Source organism: Crocodylus porosus, unplaced genomic scaffold (assembly GCF_001723895.1).
Source record: "Crocodylus porosus isolate Cpor-Errol unplaced genomic scaffold, CroPor_comp1, whole genome shotgun sequence".
NCBI classification, from domain to species: domain Eukaryota; kingdom Metazoa; phylum Chordata; order Crocodylia; family Crocodylidae; genus Crocodylus; species Crocodylus porosus.
In genome coordinates this window covers 29619739-29641676 of record NW_017728947.1, presented here as the reverse complement: position 1 = coordinate 29641676, position 21938 = coordinate 29619739, and the positions used below count along the sequence as shown (strand labels likewise).

General features: G+C 38.8%; 1 protein-coding gene across 4 annotated transcripts in view; it reads left to right on the top strand.

The window, feature by feature from the left end:
• Positions 1-21938, top strand: part of NAV2 (neuron navigator 2) — a 406244-nt gene that overhangs the window by 329085 nt on the left and 55221 nt on the right. For 2 of the 4 annotated variants that reach the window (XM_019551622.1, XM_019551621.1), the window contains exons 15-20: positions 3794-4261; positions 5003-5068; positions 6575-6619; positions 8944-9104; positions 12652-12840; positions 21584-21636. In XM_019551622.1, the coding sequence (XP_019407167.1) occupies positions 3794-4261; positions 5003-5068; positions 6575-6619; positions 8944-9104; positions 12652-12840; positions 21584-21636 (982 nt within the window). The remainder of the gene's footprint in view (positions 1-3793; positions 4262-5002; positions 5069-6574; positions 6620-8943; positions 9105-12651; positions 12841-21583; positions 21637-21938) is intronic. The other 2 variants (XM_019551619.1, XM_019551620.1) reach the window with 1 other exon arrangement.

The following is a 21938-nucleotide window of genomic DNA, read 5'->3' as shown; positions in this document are numbered from 1 at the left end:
TGGGTTAAAGCTTTAGAAAAAAGAAAGACTGTATTTTTTCAGTCTTGTTTATGAAATGTACAGTTTAATTATTCTGTTTCTGGACATCATTAAAGAACAATTAATATCTTTATGAAAATATCATTTTCAGCCCCACTGCTTAAAACACTAAATCAAAATGAGAACTATTGGCTGTTCATACTTTCTCTATTGCTTTCCTCAAGTATGTGAATATTTAAATGCAATCATAGATTTCTGTTGATGAAACAAAGATCATTTCCGTAAACTTTTCATCACGATAACATTTGGAATGCAGCAACACTTAAGAGCAGTTACAGAGAAAAAATATCAGTCATCTTTATGGAGTTTAAGTGGGTTTTTTTCTTTCCAAAGTTTCATTTAAACCTCCTTGCTTCTGGTTAGCTATTTCATTTCTTCAGCGGTCATCAGACTTCACAAATAGATCAGGGCAAATATACTGTTGGCACAGCTACTTCATGTTCAGAGTATGTACCGCTAGCAATATGTTCATCTTAATTTTCATATTCAAGTTATTAAATATGCATTTAACACTTTGCATTTAACTACAAACCTGACCTCAGTCATATTCTTAGATGAATTTGCACAGCAGGTAGGCAGTAATACTCCCCTCTTCAGATCTAAAGGCAGATAAAATGTTTTCTGCACTTCTCTCAGCAAAAAATGTCCAGGGTTATAGTTTTACAAGTGTAGTGGTGTCTTGATTTTCCAGTTTAGCTTTCGCTTCAACATTTCTACTCTGGCACCATTTGTCATGCAAAAACAATATACATCTTACAGAAAACAATGCTAGTTTTTATGCCATTTGTTATATACAATCAATTGGTGCAGATATTTTAATATTGGCTTATTGATTGTTGGTAATTTTTTATTTTTTTTATCCTCCTGTTACTGTAATGCTTTGCAGGACATAATTCCTACTCTTTTCCTGATGCATCTCTGTAGACATAACCAAACACTCAGCTCAAACATGACTGTTGCTTGTCAAAACTGATAACTGTAAAGAGGAACAATGAGATATGAATTCTCTGTAAGGCATTTCCTTTTAACATGAACAACTATATCCATAATGCCAGCTTGCTGAGTTGGTTATGAACTGAAGAGACCATTTTTTCAGGCCCTGTCCTTCTTTCATCCACAGCTTATATTTTTTTGATATTCAGGATTTTCTGACTCAGCTAAATATATTTTTGGAAGCAGCAAGCCAGGAAAGACTTTACAGCAAGACAATTCTGCTCAGTTTGGCAGTTATAAAAGTTGACTTACTAGATGGTAACAACTGAAATCTTATATAATGAATTTATGCTATTATTATATGATAGAACTTTGTAAAGTTCCTTATTCTTTTCTTAAATCTTGTACATTCTGTTCTCTGAGTGTGCATCTGTGAATAACTAGCTTCTTTTGCAGTATGAACTGGAAATTCAAAGAAAAGATAGATTTGGACTGGCTTCAGATTGTCATTAGAAAAAAAATCTTCATTTTTTTTGTAAAATTGCTGCTACTTTGGCCCCTCTGGTACATACACTCTTAACTAAAACCATAATGCAGTAAACTAATCATCCTCATAACCCTGTCTACAAGCAAGACATGCTATATATCTGAGGGCATTCCACTGTTAAATCATAATTAAGCAGTGATCATCTTAATAACAATTATATGTTTCTAGTTTTAAGCAGAGGAGATCCAGGACTTCCTTATGAAACCTGTTTTAAGTACAATGGGAAAATTGCACATGACTGTTTTTCTAATAGAGAGTTGAAATGCCCTGGCTACTATACAAAAAAGGAAAAAAAATTCAAAAACACCTAAGTCCTATATTCAAAAATAACATGTACTTAGGAGTCTAAGTACTGAAGTTTTTCAATGAAGCTTTGTTTCCAAAAAGAATGTCTGTAGAGAGTAAAGCCACGCCATACCAGGTGCATCTACACGTGCTGTTATGTGCTGTAAGCTTACTGTGCAGTTTTTACTATGCAGCATTTTACTGCACAGTAAGCTTTCCCTGGAAGTGCATGTATGCATGAGCCAGTTGAGATTAAATTTACTCTTGAAGGGAGCAGTTCAGTGCAGGGCTACTCCTGCCTTGCTCTGCCCCCCTACAGCAGCCAGTGGGAGCTCTAGGCTCCCCCGGATGCCAGCTCTGGGAAGCAGCTGCTTGGGGGAGGGGAGAGCTTTCCAGCCCCATGCCCTGACCTGCCAATTGGGGAATGGGGCTGGGAGGCAACTGCCCAGGGAACCTTCTGCTGCCTGAGCTAACCAGGAGCAATTTGCAATTTGCTCCTGGTCACCTGTCTACACATACACTAATGTGCAGTAGCTATTGCACAGTATCTACAGGTAGTAGCCAGTCATGCAGTAGACTAATTTAGTGTGCACATGTAGGTGGTGATGATTTACTGCACAGTAGATTAGTCTACTGCACAGTAAAGTGTTTCATGTAGATGTGCCTACTGAGAGACAGTACCGCTGTGCTGAGACATGCTTTGTTCACTCCACATGCATTAGCTTCTGAACTGGAAGTAGCATAGTTTCATGGGTTCAGGTCTGTGTGCATTCAAATAAGCAAGCTCTACAATGCATTTATGTCACTTCTCAGTATAGCACTGCCTTGTACCAATGAGACTACCTGCCTTGAACCAACCAAATTGAGTGTCCCTTTGAAAATGGGATCTAGACTTCTTAATCACCTAGATGCTTTTTTTAAACTGCCCAATGGCTATCTTGAATGAACTGGGGACTGTTTTCATTATTTAGGGCAGTTTGGGGGTGAAGTTACCTGATTTGCCGTAAGTGAGGTTTTTTTTGGTTTTTCCTAAAATTTTTCCAAATGCTTCTTTTGAAAGGTGCATTCAGTGACTTGTACAGAAATCAAGACTTTGTCTTTTTATGAGTTTGACCAGCTCAGTGGTAACAATTGGGGTGAATAAAGTCTGGCCATTTAAGTTTCTGTCTTGTATTATTCCCCAAATGTCCGCACACACAGCTTCTTATATTGGGACTGCAGTTCCTGGAATTCCCAAGTCTGCTTAATTTCCGAGAGCAGAAAAGTTTGGTATACATAGTTTGGAATGGCTGTAGCCATCTCTTTCATTCTTCTGTGTTTCTCATTCAAAATGGATTTACATCATTGGGATTTAAAGATCTTAACATGCTTCAAAATGTTCATGCTTCAAATTAATCCCTTTATTAGCATTAGTGGTAGAAATCTATTTTCCACAGGGAACAGAAGATAATATAGTCAATAACATTTTGTTCTGTGAAAGTATCATTTGAAGGTTCAGATAAGGAAAAGATAGGCATAATAATTTTCTCTGTATTTGATTGATAGAGCTAAGGAAAGGAAGTTTATTAGTTTATTGTTATTGATCTGAATCTAAAAACACATTTTAGAGGTAGGAAACTGCTATAACATAGCCTATATTTCTTTTATTTTGCAAGCAACAGAAAACTAGTCCTCTGAATCACCAGTTTTCAATCTATTCCCATAATTAAAATTACAGGATAATAAGAAAGGAGGGCTGCAAGGTCATCTTGTTCAGCCCTTTGCTCAAGGCAGGATCGTCCCTGACTAAACCATCCCAATCTGCCCAGTACTGCATCACTGCCTACAGCTGTAGCATCTGGTCTCTTGGTAAAGCTGAATAGAACATTTTTTAGTAATTGTTTTTCAAGTGTCTAAAGGCAAATACTGTATGTAAAAATATCTTTGTTGTAGTCATTTTACATTCCATTTCATATAGTTTTTATTATGCTCTCTGAACTTTTTTTACAGACTTTTTGGTGGCAAGCCAAATAAACAGGTTCCTATCACAACAGCTGAAAATATGAAAAATTCAGTGGTCATCTCCAATCCTCATGCTACCATGAACCAGCAAGGGAACCTTGATTCTCCCTCTGGCAGCGGTATACTGAGCAGTGGGGGCAGCAGTCCCCTTTACAGTAAAAACATGGACATGAACCAGTCTCCATTGGCCTCTAGTCCCAGTTCAGCACATTCAGCTCCCTCGAACAGTTTAACTTGGGGTACCAACGCAAGTAGCTCTTCTGCTGTTAGTAAGGATGGAATTGGATACCAATCTGTCAGTAGTCTTCACACCAGCTGTGAATCCATTGATATATCTCTGAGCAGTGGAGGTGGGCTGAGTCATAACTCATCCAGTGGTTTGATCACAGCTTCTAAAGATGATTCTCTGACTCCCTTTGTCAGAACCAACAGTGTTAAGACAACATTGTCTGAGAGGTGAGTAGCTTCTGTTTTCTCTCCATTAATATATACTATATGTGCCTATCTTTTAAAATTAGAAATATAGCAACAGTAGTTCATAGTGTCATTCCAATTATAAATCCTACAAAATAAATATTAATTGATAGTTTCAAAATCTATAAAAACAGCCATTTCAACCAAAGAGTTCAGTTCTTTATTACACAGGACATGGATCTGTGTTTGGATGAGACTTTTCATTTCAACCTTCATTGTTTAATGACTGTGTGCTATTTGATATTAGAATTTCACATATTTTAATATCCCTCTCTACTAGTTGATATAACCATGGCCTAAAATACACCCCATTACAATTTTCATCATGTGCTGCAAAGCCAAATATTTCTTGTTAAATTGCATTTGTTTGTATTTCACATAGTTAGAATCTGAGCAGTAGGTGCTGGGATACCAGGATGATGATGAACATTACGTTTCAGACTTGAGTGGGATAGAAATTTACTTTAAGAGCAAACATTTTTAAAAGAGTGTATTTTGAAGCCTTGGAAGCTAGCCTTATCTTGCTGTGTAACTTTTTTTCCATTATCATGACTTTCTAGTTGTTGTGTCTTTGTAACAGAAAACAACTGCTGAAAAAAATGTTTTTATGACACTTTTTGTTTTGTTTTATTTTGTTTTAACAACTCCTTCCTTTATTTCCTTCTCCTTTTCATTCTAATATTCCTTCTCTTGTTTTCTGTCTCACTGGATGTCTTCTTCTAGCCCTCTCTCTTCCCCTGCTGCTAGTCCCAAATTCTGCAGAAATACTTTACCCAGGAGACAGGACAGGTAATGCTGTCTCAAGGCAGTAGAATGCACAAAGGCTCTAGGTTTTGTTGCCCACATTTATGACGCAAAATGTTTTGTGAGAGACTGTGCTCAGCTGAAACCTTTTTTGTGTTTGTTGCTCAGGTGTAAATTGTGACACAAAGACATGCCAGTGAGAGTCTGCTTAATTACTTCACCTATCTTGTTAAAACTGGGAAATGGCAGGTGACAGAGTTCACATGTTGTTGCGATATATTTTGCACTGTGGGGTTTGTTGTTAGTTTTTTCTTTGCCAAAGGTAGCTTTATTTTAAAACCCTTTAATTTGACTTACCATTCGAAACTCTCACTAGCATTTCAGCATTCCTTTGGCATGCTGCTTTTTCCACTGCCTCTCAGGACTGTCACTTTGTCATGAAGTCTTAGTGTTGTTCAGTATACTCAGTGTTGTAAGTCCTTTATTCTGGTTTGGTTTGAAGGTGTCTTGCAGGATCTTTTGTGTGTCCATGTTTATAAAAATGAATTTAAGAAGATTGGGAAAAGATTGAAGTCAGTAGCCTAGCTGAAGGGGGATGACTGAGGCAGCAGCCCTGGGCACCAGCTGTGTGGGCAGATGCAAAAGATAACCATGAGTCCAGCAGCAGCTGATCATGCTGCTGTGGTTTGCACCTCAGCAGCCAGTGCTGCCCTGGGCACTATGTGCCTCCTCTGCCCCCACACTGAAACTGGGCACAGAGCTGTCCTGCTATACCTCTGATCAAAGCTAACCATTCCTGCATTTGCTCTTAGCTGTGATATGACTATTCCTATGCTAAGGAATAGATGAGGATATTAGCAAGAGGAATTGGTAGCAAATTAATTTATTTAAGCATATATTTTATTTGAGTTAAAAACACACTAACAAACCCTCCTTACAAAAGGAGAAGGCAGTGGTCCATTTGTCCATGATGTGAGAGTGCAACCCTTTAAGCATTTGCTTTTGGGAATGCTAATGGATTGATTTCACACTAAAGCTGGAATATAAGCCACTATGTAGAAACATCCAAAACTCTTATGTAAGTTTTTTGTAATAAAAATCCTATATTTATATTGTGACTACATAACAACTATAGTTCCTATACTTGATATAATGAAGGAAATGGTATGAGGGAATCTTTTGATTCTGAGATATTCTTACCAATATTCACAAATAGGCAGCTGCCTGCCTATTTACACACACACACACACACACTCTCAAGCATTTGAAGTACATTCTTTATTTTCATTTTTAAAGAGTTGCTTTTGTTCACTGTGGAGAAAGGAAATAGGAAAAACACTTTGTGAGCAGATTAAGTTCATTAGCATGGTACCAAATGCATGTATAACAATTCACACATAGCTAGGAGGCTTTTGCATGTTTTCTTAGATAGGACACATCACTTTTTCCTCTGAAAATGTGATGCAGATGTTTATACTTTTCTCTTCGTCCTGATCTTAATACTTCCCTTTTGTTCATCTCTGAAGTTCTTTTCTTTTAACTTTTCTACAGCGACCCACATCTTGATAGGAACACTTTGCCTAAGAAGGGACTCAGGTATTGGTGTTTCCACATAGTCTAACAGCTTTTGTTGTGGTTTTGGAGTTTGCTTTGTGTTTCTGTCGTGGCTGTTGGTGGTGGTGGCAGCTTTTGCAAGGGTGGCAACAACCTTTCTGTTCTTTTTTCTTTCTTTTGTTCCCCTTTTATCTCCTCAAAGAAGGCTGTTTTCGAACATGCTGCTTCTTTCATCCAATGGCTTCTCTGCTTGAACAGGAAACGTGGCTTTTGCTGGCTGAATCTGAAAAGCATCTCATAAACCATCATTGGGCTTGACTTGAAAGCAATAATTTGCAGCTTTTATGACTAGTCACTAAAGTACATGAATTCATTTTCACAACATAATTCATGGAATCCTGAAATATATGTAAAGAAAAAACTGATTTATATCTTCATAAATATCATAGAATGAGATTGGAAATACTAATGGTATTTTCTTCTTTCTTAATGGATGTTTAGAGAGGTGATATGTTGCCTTGATTGGGAAAACAAAACTTGACAAACATTCATGTGTGTCTGCTCTTAATACATTATGTATATGTAGTGGATGTTGGAAATCTACTAAAAAAAGCACTAAGAATTTTCTTCCCTTCAGTAAACACAAGCCATTCCAGTGAAATTATTAACATTAAGGCTACAAATGAAATGCTTTAAGTTAGCGTAATGGAATTTACAGACAATACCTGGCCAACTTAAAACATTTCAACTTCAGACTTGCTTAATGCTGCTTTTATGATGATTGAACTGATGGCTTCAAATTGCAGCTGCAATTTATTCTGCACTGTACACATTGTTCTCTGCAGCAGCTTTCTCACATTGAGCTGAGAGCTAAAAGCATTTCATGAAATGGGATTTTTGTATAAAATGTTTCTGTGACTGTCAAATGTGTCTCTAGTAAATAAAGATCCTCTCTTAAAACTGAAACATTTGAGTGCTGAAGAGGTAGGTATTGCTTTTTAAAATCTTAAAAACATGTTAAAGTAAGGTGACTCTTTAGCGCATCAGTCCTATAAGGTCTTACACATGTTCATGACCACAGAAATATTGAATCAGGGCCTGCTATTTCAAGTTTGGGGGATAAGGGACAAGAATGTACTATTTTAAAACTTTCTTACCACACACTGTGCATTGTTATTTCATTTTATAATGCACTTTAAAATCTTCTTAACTGATAAACAGTATCTTCCTGTATAAAATGCTAACCTGGCCATCCTTACACATGGGTTAAATATTAAATTGAATTCCAAATTAATATAGATTATGCTTTACTGGTTCATTTTTTTAGTTGGATCAAATCTCTACTTTGAAAAAATATTAATCACCCATAACTGTTTATTTTCTAGGATGAGCTCATATATCTTGGCATAGAAGCAAAAAGGAAAATCTTTTGAGCTTAATGGGGTATTATTTTGGGATGAAAAGGACAATAAACAGTAAAGATATTTTGGACATATTTTATACTCCTTCAGTAAAAACAAATAAACGTAACTATTATTTTACAAACAATTAACTCTAATATAGATTGGGCCATTTTAGCTTTTAAAAAGTTTAAAGTACATTATCAGTTGTCATCTGTACTCTGGCATTTTTATTACTGATTGAAGCAAATGCTTCCATTATGGTATATTAGACTGACATATGCACGATACCACACACGTCACATAATGTTCACAGTGCAGTAGGGATATATAGATCAGAGGTAAAATCTTGGCCAAACTAAAGTCATTGTCTCTTCTGTCGAGGTCCTTTCTCTGAAAAGTAGGTTAAACAGCTCCTTTCATAATGATCTGATACCATCCCTGATTAATATTCAGCGATCCATGTATTAGTGTTTCTATTAATCATTTTAATTAATTTTATTTATTTACTTGTTCATTTATGTATATTTATTGAAAATAATAAAAATTAAATAAACCTTTTTTAAAGACCTATCTTTTAATGGCCCTTTTGGCTTAAAGCTAGTTAATGTGTGCTGTGGTACTTTTAGAGGTACATTGAGATGTTTAAATAATATTAAAATTTGTGGTATAAACTAAGAGGTGCACAATGCTGATCATTTAGTCCATTACATATATGCCTACCTATAAGTACATGCCCATTTGGCTTAAGGCTACTTGCTTAACTCCCTTATACTCATCTACTGCAGAAGCCATAATAAAGAGATGTGGTTTTTTCAAACCTGAGTTTGGGGTTGGAAAAAGAGCCTTAAATCAGGGTTCTTTTATACCAACTTAATCCTTAAATTCTTTCTGATTTTACTCTAAAAAAGAATGTACTTGAAAAAAAGATGAAGATTAGTTCTAAAACAGCCTCCGGTTTTGCAGGTACACTCCTTCATCCCAACTTCGTAGTCAAGAGGATGCAAAAGAATGGCTACGTTCACATTCAGCAGGAGGTCTGCAGGAAACTGCTGCCAATTCTCCATTTTCATCTGGCTCAAGCATAACGTCACCATCTGGTACTAGGTTCAACTTCTCCCAGCTTGGTGAGTAATTTTCTGTTATGATAACCAGCACAATATGATGTCTACCCTAAAAATAGTGTGTTGTTGAGCTTTCCATTCTTTCCACAGTCCCAAATGCCACATGTAGTTGTGGATCCATCAAGCCACCATCTGCCATTCCTTCAGGAAGTATTTCCCTGGTAAATAATAAGATAGGTTTTGGAGTACCATCTTTCTGTGATATGATCAAAGGGAGTACACCTGAAGTGGCCCTGTTCATACTGAGGATGTAATCGCATGACCTTATTTAGCTATTTACAAACTTTAAACACTACTTGATTTGGAAAAATCACAACTTTTCTTACACTACCTCTATTTTAAACTCCAAAAGTATTATCCAGTAAATGCATTCATCTTTTTTCACCATTGCATCTACTTTTCAAATGTCTTATTATAAAACCAGACGAAGTTTGATCCAAAACAATCACAGACAAACCAGTGGAATTTTAAGCTGGAATGTCTGCTATCCATTCATTTTGAAATTTTGATTAAAATAAATACACCTTTAAATGGAGAAAAATTTTAAGTTGCTGTAAATTATGCTACATTTTATTGCATCCCTTAAAACAAAATAATTTAAAGTTTCCATAGTCTGGAAATTCTACCTTGTAAGAGACTCGCTTGCTTTCATATTGAAAACAATTGCAAAGCAATTTGTAGAGGCCCAAAATTGATACATAAATCAGGACCTAGTCACACATGTTGGAACAGATGGATTTCAAAATATTTTATATAAGAAAACTATTTTATTACTTATTAAATGTTATTATATTTAGAGAGACATGATTATAGTTAATAGTAATAGCAGGATGATTCAGTTACTGGCTTTTACAGATACCAATTGTGACTTGAAATTTTTCTTACATTATTTTAAATAGTGTATATTTTTCTTCATATTTATGCCTATATGTGTACTTGTATATATGTATATGCATATAGATATGTATAAATATATGTATAGATATGGGCTAAGCCAGGGCCCAGCACCCTATGGCCCATGAGTCAGAGCTGATCAATGGAGCAATTGGATTCAGCCCACAGAGTATCGGTTTCAGTGGTGGGGGTGCTTTGCCCACATGTGCACTGTGTTGTTTTGCCCAGGACAGCAGGGCACTCTGCCCAGGTTGTACCATGGCTGAGTGGCAGAGGGAGGGCTCTAGCACCAGCCTTCCTTCAGCACAAGCCGAGTCATTCCAGCCTGCCATGATAAACCAGTCCCAACCACTGGACTAAGCTTGGTGTGTTGCATAGGCACTTGTACCATATTTACCCAAATACAAGACAACCCTGAATTTAAGACAGTCCCCCCCAAAAATTCAATTTTATACATGAAAAATATATCAATTTATTATAATTTTCCATGTATGAAATCTAATTATTGGAGGATCATCTTAAATTTGTTCCTCCCAACTACTGTAGGCAGTGATGAGGGGGGCAGTAATGGACAGGCAGAGGGGGAGTAGACAGTGGAGAGGCATTGGGGGGAATGGTAGGGCAGTAATGGGGCAGGAAATGGGGGCGGTAGGCAGACAAGCAGTGAGGGGGCAGGTAGTAAGGCAGGCGGTGGGAAACAGGCAGTCGAGGGACATGTGGCAGGGCAGGTAGTGGGGTAGGTAGAGGGCAGTAGAGGGAGTACGACAGCAGTAGAGGGAGCTGTGGGGCTAGACAATAGGGGGCAGGTGGTTGTGGGCAGGCAGTATGGAGGCAGTGCAGCAAATAGTGAGAGGCAGGCAGCTTGCACCCTGCCACCTGTTCCCCTCCCACTTACTCCCCATTATGCCTGCTCCCCACAGCCTCAGGCTGTCCTGATCCCCAATGGGCTGTTCCCCCAACCTCCCCACCTTCCACCCCCCTGCAGCCTTGGGTCCCTGCCCCCCCTCCGCACCTTCTTCCCCGCTCTTGCTCCCATCACTCCACCTCCCATCCTTACCTTACTGGTAGGCTCCATCCTTGCTGCAGGGTGATCTGTGCTCCAGGCTGAAGTGCGGATGGAGACTGCTGGCATGGAGCAAAAATGAGGAGAAGTGTGGCAGAGGGGAAGAAGTGGCACGTGGAACACACTGGGAGCTGCCACACATAGAGGCAACACGGGGGACAGACAGCAGCTGTGCCCCTGGCTCCAGCCCCAACCCCTCCTTGTGTCTGGAGCCTCAGTGGTTGCCTGCCCCCTGCTGCCTTGTGGTTAACTGTAAGGTGAGGGGCTTTTCCCCCTATTGAGGGAAAAAAGCCTCATCTTCTAATTGAGTAAATATGGCATATAGTGGTCCCATTTTCACAAATACACATCTGTCATCTGGGGTACAGATTTGAAAAATATTGTGGTGTTCTTCATGTAGGGACTACATTATTGTTTGTTATTTTTTTTTTTTAATTCTGGAAAACAGCAGTCCTATAAGGAGGTACAGGCATTTAATCTAAGATGGGTGTACTGATCTCCTTGGAGACTTTGTGTGTCAGACTATGCTTATTTTTGTTTTGTTTTCTTGGCTTTAGTTTTTTTAATCCTCTCTGTCTATATTGCAGGAAGATAATATATGCAGGAGAATGAAAACTATGCCTGTTAGTTTTCTAGCATTAGGTTGTGTACAGTATCATTTGCAGAAACTTGCCTGGTCACTTATTCAATAATATCCTAGGGCAACTATTTCAGCACATTGAAAGAAACAAGATATACATCAAATCAAACCAATTTCAGACAAATCAACTTATAAAACAGAATTTCCAAAAGTATGTAGAGTCCTTTCCTGAAATGTCAACAAATATACTATCATGGAGCAGGGAAATCTGTTGCTAATCAAGCAAAAATAAGACAGGCCCAGAAAGTAAAGATCCTGGTGCTGTGAGCTCTTTGGAATGTTTTTGAAGATTGCCCATCTAGATAGGTTGCAGAAGGCACAGAGCTACCAGCAATTATCAAAAATGATTATGATTAAATCTGTGCTCAATAAAAGAACAAGGAGAATAATGTGGATTTGATCTATATAGTATTTTCTGAGCCCAAGAGAGGCCTTGCAATGGAAGAACACTCCCAATGGCTTCTAAGAGCAGATGCTGACCTCAAGGTCAAAGCCTTTTCAATGCAAGCGTAATTATTGCTATCTCTAAACCAAAAAGAAGCTGTTCTTCACTGAGGAAAAGATTGATCATATCTCTGATGATGAATGAGTCCAAGATGCATGGAGAATGTAGTAACATGCACAAAAACCAAGCATCAGTAGACTAAAAGGATAGGATCCAGCCTTAAGTCTTCAAACTGATGTCTTACTATCTGATGGACTTCAGGAGATGGGGGTGGAGGGTGTGGATCATTCATCTTCTGGTTTGATTGAAAAAAGGCACAACACCCTTTATTACAGCTGACATTGTTTATATAGTCCTAGAATGAATCTATAGGACTTTGAGAAGGAAAAAATGTTGTGCAATACATAGGTAGGAATGTATATTTGATTAGAAGAAAATAACACTTTTGGTAGGTACACGAGAAATGGATGTATGAACTTCCTGTTTTGTTATTTTTTTTTCTTTCTAGCAAGCCCTACTACTGCAGCCCAGATGAGCTTGTCAAATCCGACCATGCTGCGGACACACAGCCTTTCCAATGCAGATGGTCCTTATGATCCCTACAGTGACACACGTTTCCGGAACAGTTCAATGTCACTGGATGAGAAAAGCAGAACTATGAGTCGCTCTGGCTCGTTCCGCGATGGCTTTGAAGAAGGTAAGCAAAGCTCGTGGAGGAAATCATAATGGGCTAGATATCATTTCCAATTAAAGCACTGGAAAGAAATTCTGACTTCAGTAGGAATGCAATTGGGCCAAGGGCCAGAACCTATGATCAGCATAATCCTACTAATTAAGTTGGCTAAAATTGAATTAAAAATATGTCAAATTATTTTGTTATACCAGCTTTGAAATCGGAGAGCGGGAATCCAAGGCAGTAGCCAAAGCACATTAACATGAATGAAAACATTCCTACTACGTTCAATTATCTTTGAATTGGGCCTATAAAATACAAGTCATTGTAAAAAGGAAAACAAGCAAGCAATGAGGATTTTGCTGATTTTTATGCAGACTGAGATCAATTGCTAGCCAGGCGTCAGAGTACTATTTGACTAGAGACATTTGGGGAAGCAAAAAGATATTATATTTTAGTGATGGAATTTCAAACAAGGTGTAATTTTAGGGAGGATTTTTGTGTTTAAACCTGAGCAGTTAGTTCATAACCTGTTATTATAGGCTAACATGATTTTCTTTTTTTGCTTTACCCCATTAACCTGCTGTACCAACCAAGTGTGTGTGCTTACTTTCTTCTGTAATGTAGTGGTGTAAAACTATGATATAAGAAATTTATGATACCAGCATGCAATTAGATGTCTCATATTTTGAAGTGTAAGAAAAAGTGAAGGGCATACTGATTAAAAAATTGCTATTTTTGTCATAGCAAGGTTAATATTGGAGCAAAAGTGGTGCAACACAAGAGCGAGACTGTAAAGAGGAAAATGTTTTTGCAGTATTGCAGAATGCAGTACAAGCATATTAGGTTGTTGTCACCTGGTTGCTTGAAAACAGTTATAAATCATTGGAATGCTGTGGCACGTTAAAGTTAGTGTGTATTAAAGTTAATACGTTAAGATACCGTCTTTTTCTCATATTCCCTATACCCTTTACCAAACAAAACCCCTGCTGAAAATCAAAGTGAACACTATATGCCAAGAAATACAGTAATTATGTTTTGCTGCTAGCCACTGCAGAAAGCAGTGGGCAAGTCACTAGCCCTGGGTGCCTCCTGGGTAGCCTGTACCACAACACTGCTGCAGAGAGTCTGTCCCCGCTGGAGTTGCAGATAGCTCACAGCAGCTCTGGCCATAGAGTAGGCAGATGGGTTGCTTCTGGCTTGCAGTAGTCCTGTTCAGAGAGCAAGGAGTCCTGGCCAAAGCAGGTAGGTAAGCTTATGCCCCCATGCCCTCCATTGGTCATATATACCATATTCTCCCCTCCCTTCTCCTTCTTACTGTGGCAGGGTGCCAGACAAGACTGCTTCTTCATCTCTGATTCTCCCACATGTACTCCCACCCTTTCACTTAAAAGGCTACTTCAGCTGCTGAGTAAGTAGCAGCAAGTAGACTAATGGAGCAGTGATAGGCTGCTGCTGTTTCACTACTGGCTACAGTAGGGCTGCATCTTACTGTATATTAAATTGTCTTTGCAAGGAAAAATATTTTTTTTTCTTCATTCTGCCTTCCCAAAACCAGGTGTATGTTATATGTGAAGAAATACATTAATCCTTACCTGAAAATGAGGAACTTTGCAACACTGTCATGGCACTTACCACGCACAAAACTGCTTGAGCGTGCATTTGCTCACATTTTAACTACAGTTAGCAAGTGTTAAGTTGAATGGGTGACACCAGCCTTATCGTCTAAAAGCTTACAATTAAATACATTCTATGCATTTTAATATAAAATTTCACTTTGCAACATGGACAGTTTTTTTCCTGTTGGCATATGGTAGCACGAAGAATATGTATATGAGCAGGTGTCAGCTTGAAAAAATCAGATCATATGTAGGTATTTTCAAAATTAATATAATTAATTTCATCACTATAGAGGGAATCACTTAAGCACATGCTATATTTAAGTCTTATTGTTCTCAGAAGAACTTAAGCATGCACTTAATTTTAAACATAAGTGGTACATAAGTGATTTCTTGAATAAGAATATTTTCCTGAAGCAGGGCCTCTGTGCGTATGTCAGCGGTGTAAATAATTGACGTAAATCAGACTGTTGTTTTATGATCAGTTAATCTGAATGTATTTAATCTGGAAACAAATGGTCTTCAAAGGCCATTTCTGTTAAATATCTTGGATGGAATTCCAAATAGCTTTTGTAAATGACCATAGCTAGTTCTAAAAATATGTCTAGATTTTTTTAAAATATAAGCTTACTCATTAACTCATGCCTGAAAAACGAACCTTAGTAAATATGGGAGGAAATAATCCTTTGCTTAGAAAAGAATAGGCAACTTTAATCTTGTAATGGGTGAGACCAGCCTTAGTCTTCTAGGATATTACAATTAAGTTCTATGTGCTTTGCAAAATGGACAGTTTTGTTCCTGTTGATATATGGCAGCATGAATATGTATATGAGCAGGTGTCAGCTAGAAAAAATCAGATCATATGTAGGTATTTTCAATATTTTTGGAAGTGTATTTGAAACTGTACATAAAGAATGATTTACAATTCTGCCATTGGAACATTAAAATCGATGACATTGTAGTCATCTATTGTGGACAGCCAAGGCTGTCTGATCAGCTGGGTGTACAAGTGGGATAACTGAATCTCTCAGGGAAGGAAATTCTGTTCTGAAGAATTTTGGACTAATTCTCCATTGAATTAACCCAAAAAGTGGATTTAATGATGATGCTGAATTCCTCAACATTAACTGAATTTGAGAGAGGTTGAGGATAACTAGTATAAATCAGGGAGTTTTCACTGTTCTACAGTATTGGACTCTGTGTAGTTGTACAAACTGACACAGTTTGTGAAGGCCTGATGTCATTCACCTCGGGTATCAGATGATTCGAGAGACGTTCAGTACTTTGCTGAAATTCAAGACAGGCACAAACCCACTCCTCCAAGCAGTGTCCATTTTAAGAATCATACTGGCACTGGCTGTACTTCCCCAAATGCCACTGCTCTATTTTCTGGGAGAGAGCAGTGGGTAGGGAATAAAATTCAGTGTTAAAGTAGATAATACGCTGATTTCCATTCCATTTTACCTTTTGTTGCCTGAAATATCTCTTCTTTCAGTCAATAAGCAATTGATAAATTCTGCCTGCTTTCTCTCTCAACGTTAAAATTATAGTTTGCTAGCACATGTATTTATGGTATTTAAATTGGCTGTTACAGAGCATTTTGCATTTGGAGGCTGCATGTAAATACATGTTAACCACAGAAAACAAGTATTAGAGGATCCTGTCAAGGGATCACTGCCTCCAGGCCCGCTGACTAGCCATAAAGTAACCATCTGCAAGTACTCAAAAAAAATTGCACAAAACTGTTAATTTCTTAGTAGTTCTTTGGAAGTGAAAAGTATCAAACTGTATAAACAAGATTAAGTGACTTAGCAGTGTTGTTTTATAAGGCAGCAATCTAGGTCCCAAAAGAATATATGTCAAGCTAAAGCCAAGTTGTGTGTTATTTATTTTTCCTTTTCCTTGTTTGCATTTTTGCTAGAAGTTTGACAGGTTGTTGCATAAACTGTACTGTGGTGCACCCTTTATCCCAGGTACACTGTAAGAGCCAGACTGTGGCCCTGCCTTTTCATAATACAGAAGCCTAAGGAGTAAAGCCTTCATTATCTGCCTCTGTACAGCTCCCCCATCTCTGTTGTAGGCATAAAAGGAGGGAAAGAATGCAGCAGCTGCACACCTGGTATTATCCCCCTCCCCCTTATCCAGGTGGGCTGAGATGGACAGGACCTTTGTTCCTCTCCTTCCCCTCAAAATTCTGGTTCATGCAGCTGTGTAGGTAGAGCAGGAGCATTTGTTATCTGCTACTGATAAGAGTCAGCAGATTACAATTCCCCAAGAGCAAACAGAAGGCAAGAACAAGGAGGGCTCAAACACGGAACGAGAGGTGGTTAGCTGTGTTAGTCTGAAAGCAGGCAACAAGTAGGGCATGGTGGCACCTTAGAGACTAACTCAAAGGCATGAGCTTCTGTAAGTATATCTGACGAAGCAGACTGTTGCCTATGAAAACGCCTGCCTTTCTGAACCCGTCAGACAAGGTTCTTTGGGTGAATCTGATATCTTTTATTAGACCAACTTAAATAGTCGGGGAAATTTTTTCTTAGCAAGCTTTTGGGTTTAAAAACCCTTTGTCAGGCTGAGGAAGCCTCTGCAGTTGGTGTGTGCTCTTCCTGGATGAATGAAAAGTAAAGAAGCCAGAGGTTGGGCTGGTATGCATGCAAGACAGGCAGTCAGTGAAGATGTAAATTGAGGAGTCAGTGGGTGAGAGACAGGCTGGGGGGGATGGGAGAGAAGGGGGATGAACGTAGCAGGTAAATAGTGGAGAGGTACCTGGGGAGTCAGATGTCAGGCAGGTTATAATGTATTATAACTCCAATGTCTATAGTCCATGATTTTTTGTATCCAGGAGGTTGATGAAGTGGAGTTCATAGGCTCATCTGTGAAAAATGTTTTGTAAGTTCTCTTTGAGGATTAGAACTGAGAGATTGGAGAGAGAGTGGTTTTCTTTTGAGAAATGTGCCCCCACGGTAATTTGGTATTTTTGTCTTTCTGGTGTGCTTTCATTCTGTTGTGCAGTTGTCGTTTGGTCTTTCCTACGTATTTTCCATCAGGGCATTTGGTGCAGTGGATGAGATTTCTGGAGGTGCAACTGTAAGATCTGGGAATACTGATGGCTCTGTTGTGGGGCGTTAGTACGAATGAGGGCGGAGGAGATGTGTTGGCAGGTTTTGCATTTCTTGTCATGGCATGGTCTGGATCCATTTGGTGTGTTCTGGGCCTGAGGAAGTTTGCTTCTGGTGATGAGGTGAGTGAGGTTCAGTGCCTGTTTGAAGGCTAGAATGGGTGGTTCTCTTTAAGAATAGGGTCTCTTTCTAGCATGGGTTGCAATTGTTTGAGGATTTTCTGTATGGGTTTGAGGGAGGGGTGATATGTCATAAACAGCAGTGTGCAATTCATGGGGGCAGTTTCTGTACTGCAGCAATTCTTCACTTGGTATCCAGGTGGCTCTTTCAACCTACATCCCTTTCTGAACCAGTCAATCTCTAAGGTGCCACTTTTGCCTAAGGATGAAATCACATCTCTCCAAGGCAGCTTCGGAGGTGGTCTTCCTGAGCATGTCATCTTTTGTCAGGAAGAGAATCAAAGGGACAGTCTAATCCTAAGCATCTCAGAGAGAGAATTTTAATTGATTGAAAATACTACCAAATGATGGCTGTGGGAATTTTGCTGTTTTTTGTGTTGGTGTAGTTTTAACCTTATACAAAAGCCACCCTAGATATTGCTTGCATCTTTTGTCTTACTGTCAGCACAAAAGACTATCAATGCAAGAGCTCATCTTTTACATTTATACACTAGAGGAGGTTTGGTAGGTGATTACAGTGAAACAGCAGATCTCTGAAAGTTTCTTGTCAGAAGCATGTAGGGTCAAATAAGAGAGTTTGAAACTTACCGTATTTATTTGAATATAACATAACTCCCCAACAGTTAGATTCTATATATGCAAAATGTATCAATTTGTTGTAATTTCCCAGGTGTAGAATCTGATTATTTGAGAGTTGTCTTTAATTAAACCCCTTCCCACTACTACAGTAGGGAAAATAGTGGCTGGGGGTGCTAGGTGACCCCCTTGCCTTCTGCCTCCCTACTTCTTCTGCATGTAGCCCCTCACTGTAAAATCCTGATCAGGCTCTGTTCCCTCCCAAAGAACAATATGAAAATGAGATGCATGTGACAGTAGAGGGGGAGGGGGAGGGGGAGGGGGAAGGCACAGAGGGAAGGCCAGAAGCGGCAGAGGGAGGCAGGAGACTGCTATGGGTCTGACTCTGGCACTGGCCCTGACTCTGACTGCTGAACGTTTCGGCATAGGAATTCCAGAAACACACTTTTGAGCACTACTTTTGTACTTACTAATACATAGTGCAACATGTACATATTAGTCCAGAGCCAAAAGGCTAATGCCGTATCATATAGTTCATTGGAATGGGCCCCAGCAGAGTCAACAGTGTTTCAAGCCATCGTGACCCCACAGCCTAGCACTTTGCGTGTACTCCAGATATTGCCCACAAAGGATCTACATGCTAATTAGCCCCCAGTGTTCCCCCACTTACATGTTCTTGTCATAAGTCCTGGACCCTCCAAAAATGTATAAGCAGATGAGGCTTGGGGCTGCCTGGTCCATCTCCACCCCATAGAGTGTGGGGTAATACGAATCATATATGACAGGCTGAGAGGGGGTGACAGAGCCTCTGTTTTACAGAAGTTTAGTGATGTTTGCCAGACATTTAAGGCTGGTAAAGAAACAGGAATCATTGGACATAGGAAAGAAAGGTGCTGCTCAGCTGTGGGAACAAAGAGGAAGTTGAAATATATTTGGTGTAGTGGTTCACCATGACTTGATCTGATTCAGGTCTAAGGGGGACTGAGCACTACCAGCACTGTATTTTACTAAGATGGGCTATTGTAGCCTGGTCTTGTGGTAGGTTCATGACCACTGAGGTGGCTTTCCTTAGGCTGAGGAAAACCATGAACATGGCAGGGGGTAGTACTCTGACTGAGGTAATGCATAGTTAGCTTCCCACTTTCACTTCCAGTGGGAAGATCTTAGTTCTACACTAACTTTATGGGAGGCTTCTCTCTTGTTTGTTCCTGCGGCCATGCAGCTGAGGGCAAGAGAAACTTGGCGGCATCCAAACCCCAAGTTTCTGGGCTTGGGCCTGCACATAGGCTGCCTGCCAAAGGATTTGGAAGCATCTGAAGCCCCAGGTGGGGGTGGATGATGTTTGCTGGTACTAGGGCCACATATGGTTCTTGAATGACTCATGGATTTGAAATTGATTTGGCTGATTTGGCTTGGAACATGAAAAATTTTCCTTAAAAAATGGTTCCCATCAGTGTGTTTTCCCAATATAGGTCAACTGTTTTTTGAGCATGCTCAGCATGGGTTGCATTCAGACAACCTCATAGTTGCTTTCCATGATTGAACACATGCTGCTTCTGGCATCAGTGTAATGATAGTGTGATTAATAGGGGGTGGGGAGGCTGGTATGTGACTACAAGACAAGGAGCCTTTCTCCTCATGCTGATTAGGGGAGTAAACCCTTGTCTTGTATTCGAGTAAATATAATATGTAGGAACCTACTTAACATGCAGGGAGACCAAGCCATTTTTGTGGCTTAGTCCTGGTACAAAAAGCCCATTTTGCGGACATTTCACAGTGACCCCACCTCTTGATGCTGATTGGCAGAGAGGCCGTGCCCTTCAGCACAGATTAGTGAAGAGGACCCGGGGGGAGGAGAAATGAGGGGGCAGCCACCATCTTGACTGCTGACTGTCCTTTGTCCAGCCCCTTCCCTCAGCACTGATTGGTGGAGAGGCCTGAGAAGGGAAGACTTAATAAAAAAAATATATATTTTTTAAGTTTTTTTCCCATGGATTTCATGGGCAACCCTGAATTAAACAATTTCCACAAAATCCACAATATCCCTAGCATATGTTTTGAGGTTTTTTAATTAGATGTATATCATATGTATAAAAACTAAAATGAAGGAATTTCATTTCTATATGCAAAAAATAGGGGGGAAAAAAGGTATTTTTCAATAAGTTCCAAGAGCAGAAGTTGAAATGTTTTAGGTAGCATATAATGTGCATAAAATTGTGCTTCATATGATCCCAACATATACTTAGTAATAATCAATTAAAGAAGCAATTTATAGATCCACATTTTAACTGATGTATATTTGAGTGTAAAAGCCATTTGAAATAGATCAGTTTCCTGGAGTAAATTTGTGGAAATATTTTCACTCATTTTCTTTTTCTAGAGCAGGGCCGTCCAACCTGTGAACAGGTGGGTGCCCCATACCATCCATACTCTGTAGAGCGCATGCCATGTGTACCATATGCTACATGACATGACCCCCCCTGTAAAGCAAGTGACCCCTGCCATGGACCTCCCTCTTCCACTGCCATGCACCAGTCCAACCCTATTCTAGAGAAAGTTCAAGAACAGTGTTAGGGTTTAAAAAAAAAAAAAAAACTTACTAAAGAACTGAAAACTAAGTCTTTTTCTATATTGTTCATGCCTTTAGGTTGGTTTTTGTTTTTAAGCTGATAGAATTTAAGAAATCTATCTCTTTTCAACACTTATTTTTTTTAAACTTTAGGCAGGCCACCTGGTGAAAATAAACTACTGGTAGTTTGGTTTGGTTTAGTAAGTTTCTATTAATTTCAGTTCAATTTCCTTTGCAGTACATTGAGTTTTTAAATTTTTGAGTGGTACATCCTCCAGAGAAGTGTTTGTATCCACAACCTTTACAAAACCATATTTGTATTTACTCTATTAATATTATGTTTTATAAAACATATTTCACAATAAAAATGTATGGCAATTGCTGCCTAGCATTGTCTCTTTCAAGTTGAATATATTATGGTGCAGTAAACTACACTTTCCACTTTCCATTATGTAGTTCATTTCTATATTAAAAGCACTTTGTGACACCTCCCTTTGTACCTGTTTTTGATACTTTGCAAAAAATTGACTTGAACTAATATAATTGATTTTTAAGAAGGATGATGATATTTTTCTTCGATAACTGGGGAAATTTGCTCTCAGTAGGTTGGTAGTCTACAGTGAAAGAAGTAATTCTGATTCACTTTGTAATTACTGATTCTGTACAGTAAACAACTAATCTGTGTTTATTTTCTCTCTTATTTAGTGCATGGGTCCTCTCTCTCTCTGGTGTCTAGTACATCCTCTATTTATTCAACTGTGAGTATAATGGAATTTAAGCCTTCAGCCAGAATGTAATAAAAATGCAATATTCAGCATTATTTCACATTTGTATTTATTGGAACCAAATTTTATAATTGATTGGTCCAAACATACTAAAATTGCTCTTGCTGTTTAGGGAGGAAACATGGTTTGTTTCCTGTAAATATAGAAGTTATTATGTTAGGTAAATAAGTTATTTTTCTCTTTGTAAGGTGCTAATAGATATTTATCACAGCATTCTTATACAGTGATAGACCTTAATGGCCCAGTAGAGCAGTTCCTCTCTAGAATCAGTTGTC